The 6,166-nt window shown below is 42.0% G+C and overlaps 1 protein-coding gene across 1 annotated transcript; it reads right to left on the bottom strand.

The window, feature by feature from the left end:
* Window positions 1–3,732: 3,732 nt before the first annotated feature.
* LOC110893474 lies at window positions 3,733–4,599 on the bottom strand. The gene has a single exon (XM_022140581.1). It carries the CDS (start codon window positions 4,597–4,599, stop codon window positions 3,733–3,735), a length of 867 nt encoding a protein of 288 aa, XP_021996273.1.
* Window positions 4,600–6,166: the final 1,567 nt, after the last annotated feature.

Raw genomic sequence — 6,166 nt, 5'->3', positions numbered from 1 at the left:
CAACCAAAGAGTAAACAACCAAAGGCCGAAACAATGGCTACAAACAAAAAACAAAACTCAAACCGACTCTAGCCTGGATCGATGCTCATAGACTTCACTTGGAACTTCCACCGCTCTAAAACTAACGGATTCTTGGAACCTTTCCCTGCTTTGAACGTCATCAGCTTCATACGCACCGTATGCAGGACTATATCAGCAAGCAACGCAGCCTTCCTTTGGTTTGGAGAGAATAATCTATTGTTTCTTTCTTGCCAAATGAAATATGTAGATGCAGCCACCACCATTTTACCAACTAAAACTTCAGGCGACTTACTCGATCTATGCTGTGAGAACCAAGTCATTATAGAGTCCCAATTAGCATCCACTACATCCATATAAGCCATGGTTTTAACCATATTCCACACTTGTTCCCCATAAACACACTGAAAGAATAAATGATCACGAGAGTCTTTACCCTTCCTGCAAAGAGGACAACACATCAGATTAAGATTAGTTGCACTACCAGCATCCCAAATCCTCATACGATCCTGGGTTTTCAGCTTGTTTTTTATAACAAGCCACATGTGAAAAGAGTGTCTAGGAATACATTGACTAAACCACACCAAATCAGACCAGTCCACCTCTTCCCCACGCGAACGGATATTATCCCAAACCTCACTAGCACTAAACTCCTTTTGCATATGTTGACCATCTTTCCAAATCAGCTTGTCCGAACTTTGGTTGAGAGCCGGAGGAAAAAAGTTCGTGAAAACCGGGTATAGCTGAAGCCATGAATCCGGCCACGTCCATTCATTGAGGTTACCTACAAGATCTGCCACAGAAGATTGCATATTAAAACCCGCTCCATGTATTCGTCTAGGGGTAATGAAATCGCCCAAAGGGCTATGGTCACACCAGTTATCATACCACGCATTAGTGTCCCGACCGTTACCGATAGAATACCAAACAAACTGACGAATCGAAGATCGAATCATTAGGATTTTCCTCCAGCCCCAAGTCATACTACCGCGAAGGGGAATGCTCCAAAAATTCTTTCCCTTAATCCTATACGAATGGATCCATTTCACCCAAAGAGACTCCCTTTTAAGCAAGATACTCCAAATGTGGTTCGCAAGCAACGCTTTATTCATATCACGAATTCTTCTCACACCCAAACCCCCTTCCGATTTCGGAAGACAAACGTTTTTCCACGCAACTTTAGGATGAACAACTTTCGCTACACCACCACTCCAAAGAAAATTCCGCATCCTTTTTTCAATATCAGCCATAATACTAGACGGGAGCATAAAAACTGAAGCCCAATATATATGCATAGCCGAAATAACTGACTTAATCAGCTGAAGCCTCCCCGCAAACGAAAGAGACTTATTCATCCAATTGTCAATCTTTTTATCCACCCTTTCCACCAGAATTTTACAATCCCTGTACATAAGCCTTGTAGAAATTAGCGGAACACCCAAATACCTGACAGGGAGCACACCCTCTTGAAACGGCAGAAGGGATCGGATTTCCTGTTTAACCCCCAACGAGACATTGCTAAAGAACACTGTGCTTTTAGCTAGATTCGGGGTAAGCCCTGAAATTCTAGTGAATAATTCCAATGTATCACGCACCACCTTAACCGAGGTCAGGTCCGGATTGACGAACAAGAATAGATCATCAGCAAATGAGACATTGAGAATCTTATGTTGCTTGCATTTATCGTGATATCTGAAAGCATGATGTTGATCAGCTGCTCTATGTAATAGCAACGAAAGAACTTCCATAACTAAAGTAAACAAGTAAGGAGAAATAGGGTCACCCTGCCGAAGACCCCTTCTACCTTTGAAATAACCACAAAGATTCCCGTTTATGCTCAGCGAGAAGGAGACAGTGGATACACATGTCATAATCCAATCAACCATTTTACTCGGGAAACCAAATTTGGTTAGAATCGATTTCAAAAAAGACCAACTAACCGTATCATAAGCTTTCTGTATGTCAATCTTGAGCGCACACCTTGGTTTTCCTTTTTGAAGGTGGTAATTATGCATAAGCTCCTGAGTGAGCAGAATATTATCAGTAATCTTCCTACCCGGAACAAAAGCAGATTGACTGATATCCACCAAACTACCCAAACTACACTTAATTCGATCAGCCAAGATTTTGCTGATGCATTTAAAAATGACATTGCAGCAAGAAATGGGCCTATAATCCAAAACCGAGGAGGGAGTCGGGACCTTCGGGACAAGAGCAATAATAGTGTGATTCACCTGTTGAAGCAATTGACCATTATCAAAGAATTGCATAATTGCATCCGAAACCTCCTCACCCACTATATCCCAAGCTTTCTTAAAGAAAACCGAAGTGAAACCATCAGGACCTGGAGCTTTATTATCACCAATACTGAACATAGCAGCCTTTATTTCTTCTCTAGTCACAGGACGAATCATATGATTAGCATCAATAGGGCTAACGGATTTAGAAAACAAATCCTCCATAATCAGCTCATCAACCTCGGACTCCACACCCAAAAACTTCATATAATGATCTACAACCGCATGCTCCACGTCTGAGCCCTCGTAATGGTTGCCATTAGCGTCATTAATAGAGTGAATTTTGCTCCGAGCATTCCTACTTTTAACAAAGTTGTGGAAATATGTTGTGTTACCATCACCCGCACTAAGCCAATCAAGTTTCGCTTTCTGTTTGAGAAACGACTCCTCATCATAAGCAGCACAATGAAGCTCCTTAATAATGTTAGATTCTTTGACCCGAAGAGCAGCATCAAACGGGTTCTGATCAATCAGCTTGTGAATATCATCCAAGCTCGCTCTAAGACTACCAACCTTAGCATGCAAGTTACCTTGTTTATGAAGAAGGATCCGCAACGGATGTTTAAGGTTACGAAGTTTTTTTACCACGGAGAGCATAGGAATACCAACAATCGTTTTGCTCCATTCAGCCATAACACACTCCTTAAACCCATCCTTAGAAGCTATGAAGTTAGCAAATTTAAATGGCTTAGGTTTAGGCCGAACCTCTCTAGCCATTTTCAGAATACATGGGGTGTGGTCAGACAAACGGTAAGGATGATAAAACACGTGAGCGTTCGGGAACTCATCCAAGAAACGAACATTACCCATGACCCGATCAATTTTCTTAAGAATACCAATACCATCTCTTGGTTTTTGGTTCCACGTAAAGTGAAGACCATGGCCCGGGATATCAAGCAACTCATTATGTTGAACACACTCGAAGAAATCTCGCATACCTGTCGTAGGAGTGGACGAACCATGCAAACAGTCATCCATATAAAGGGCCGAGTTGAAATCCCCCATTACAATCCACGGATGGTTCCCGGCTACCAAATTATGCTTACATAAGTCTTGCCATAACACCCTTCGCTCTTGGTACGTGTTCTTAGCATAAACAAAAGACACAAAAAGAATTTTGGCATCGATAGTAGACTTAAGCTGAACATGTATAACCTGATCCGTTTGGGCAAGAACCATGAGCTGAAAATAATCGGCGTTCCATCCTACAATAATTCTGGTTCCTTTATTACACACCCCCCCATTAGACGTCCAATCCCACTTTTTAAACACCCTACCACATACTTTCGAAAGCTTAGAAACCTCCACATGAGACTCCAAGATGGCACAAACACTTAGATGATTATCTTTAACTATTTGGTGAACCTCCCTTTGTTTCAGGGGCCGGTTCAAGCCCCTTATATTCCAGGCGGCTATGCTATCCATAAAAACCCATATCACCGGGAGTGCTTGCCCCCTCAGAACGATTATTCTTTGAAAACATACTCATAAAAGACGACATTTCCGTATTGACAGGATCTACAAAACCCTCCTCCTCATAATTACTCTGATTCGGTTGCTTATTACTCGCTTCCACTGGTCTACTCGTGCTTCCATCCACCTTCTCATAAACCGGATTCTCCAAATGCAACTCATTTAAAGTACCTGATTTCAATGAATCATCTGCTAAACTTTCAAACTTATTGTGAGTGTCCACTGGATCAGAGTCTTGTTTAGCTACCGGCCGATCTTTTGTTCCTGATGTACTTGCACCCGCAGAATTAGGTTTAGGCTTGTATACAAACTTTGGTTTTTGCTTTTTCTGTGGAAAACCGTACCTAGCCGTTTTCCTTCTATCCATAATAAATCCCTCCTCATCAATCGTAACCTGCTTAGCCTTATCTTTGTGGATTCTCGGGCATGACGAATTGTTATGACCAAACAAGCAACAAATATCACATCGTTGAGGTTTCCATTCATACTCTACTTTAATGCTTTCTTTCACAAAACCCTCTTCATCCATTTTCGGGATAGCAACTATAACATGGTTCTTTAATTCATTATCCGCATTAATCTCTACCAAAGCTCGAGCATAACTAGTACGCCCCCAATTATCAATGCACATATCCGCAGTATAAGCATCTAGCCTCTTGGGAATACCAACTTTAGACGCCAGAAGACTAAGACCATCATCTGTGTAAACTGCAAGCGGTACATTATGGAATTTAATCCAAACTGGAACCGACTTGATACCATCCTTTTTTAAGCTAGTTGTTGGGCCCCAAACATTCAAGAATAACGGCATCTTCCTTATCAGCCATGGATGCTGATCGGTGATAACCGCAGTAGTGGTAGCACTGATGCGTTTTGGCAACTTGTTCTGTTCCACTGCTTGATCGGTGAGTCGATGCGCAAGACGCTGGATGTCTTGGATGTTGTCAAGGTTAGCCGATGTCACATGGCTCTGAATCTCTGAGGCTAGACCCTTGAGGTACAATTCGATACGCTTGATTGGAGGGTCCACCATGGTTGGACACAAGATGGCCAGTTCGTTCGACCGTTTCTTATAAGCTTCGATTTCCGACCCCGTCATTTTCAAATGATAAAGCTCCACTTCCAACTTGTGGATGTCATCGCGTGTGCAGTATTCCCTTTTGATCAGTTCTTTGAATTCGTTCCAGGGGGTGGCGTTAGCAGTTGCCAGCCCTAGAATCTGAACTTGCGCGTTCCACCAGGTTAGCACGATTCCTTCCAAAGTACCAGTGGCGTACTTGACCCTGCGAGCCTCAGGGCATTTACACATCTCGAATACTGACTCGAGCTTCTCAAACCAATGGAGTAGTCCCACTACTCCTTCCGTGCCACTGAATGTGCTTGGACGACAGTCCATGAAGTTCTTGAATGTGCAGACAGGTTGTGGAGCGTTCTGACCTATTGTGCATAGAATAGGACAATATTAAATACAAAGGTTGATTTAGGAATGTAGGATTCAAAGATCCTAGTGTGTATCCCATCCGCAGGGTATACTACCTGCTTGTGCAGCTGCAAGTGCCGCAGCTACTTGTTCAGCAATGAGAGCCGTCAACTGGGCTTGAGTCATGTTCACACGTCCAGACATGATCTTCATAGTAAAAGTAGAATAAATGAGATTGGTTCGCGAGTAGTGCGGTGACAGAAGAGTGTAAGCACATAGGTGTTCTCATGTAATGGCGTATAGTAGACAATGTAATCTAAGCATACTATGAGCAAAGTTCTATGTAGTTCTAGCAAGCAGGTAATAAACATAAACCTTATTACCTAGGATGTTGAGTCTTGCACGTGGAGCGAAGCGTAGTTGTGGATAGTTGAGAGCACTGTTCTGGTTATAGTCTGGTTTTAATAAAAACGTTTTTCCATATTAAAACCAAGTTCTCTATAACCAATGGCTCTGATACCAATCTGTCACACCCCCAAAAATCCACCCGCGGAGTATCACCGCTGTCACACCCCGACCACGTAGAACAACAAATCGTGGCGGAAACGTCGGGGAGTGTTGTAACAGAATCATTAATTCACAACCATGGATCAAATAGTTTTGTTTTATTAAATTATTGAACTCAATGTTTTGGAACAATTCAGATAAATACAAATAAATTGTTTCTCAGTTTTAAAGTCGCTAAGGCTCAGGTCCATCCTATGTGTAGCATGCATCAATAATCATCACACAGCAGTACCTGAAACATATATGAAAATAGGTACGTCAGCATAAAAATGCCTGTGAGTAACATAGGATTTTGTGTATTAGATTCATGGCTTTGGACAATGTGAGAAAAGGTTTTATGTTTTCAAAATAGCCATAAATCTAATGTAAAAGTTTTGTTTCTGAAAACGTG

This window comes from Helianthus annuus, chromosome 12 (genome assembly GCF_002127325.2).
Source record: "Helianthus annuus cultivar XRQ/B chromosome 12, HanXRQr2.0-SUNRISE, whole genome shotgun sequence".
NCBI lineage: Eukaryota > Viridiplantae > Streptophyta > Magnoliopsida > Asterales > Asteraceae > Helianthus > Helianthus annuus.
The sequence above is the reverse complement of the archived record's forward strand: the minus strand, read 5'-3'. Positions and strand labels throughout refer to the sequence as shown.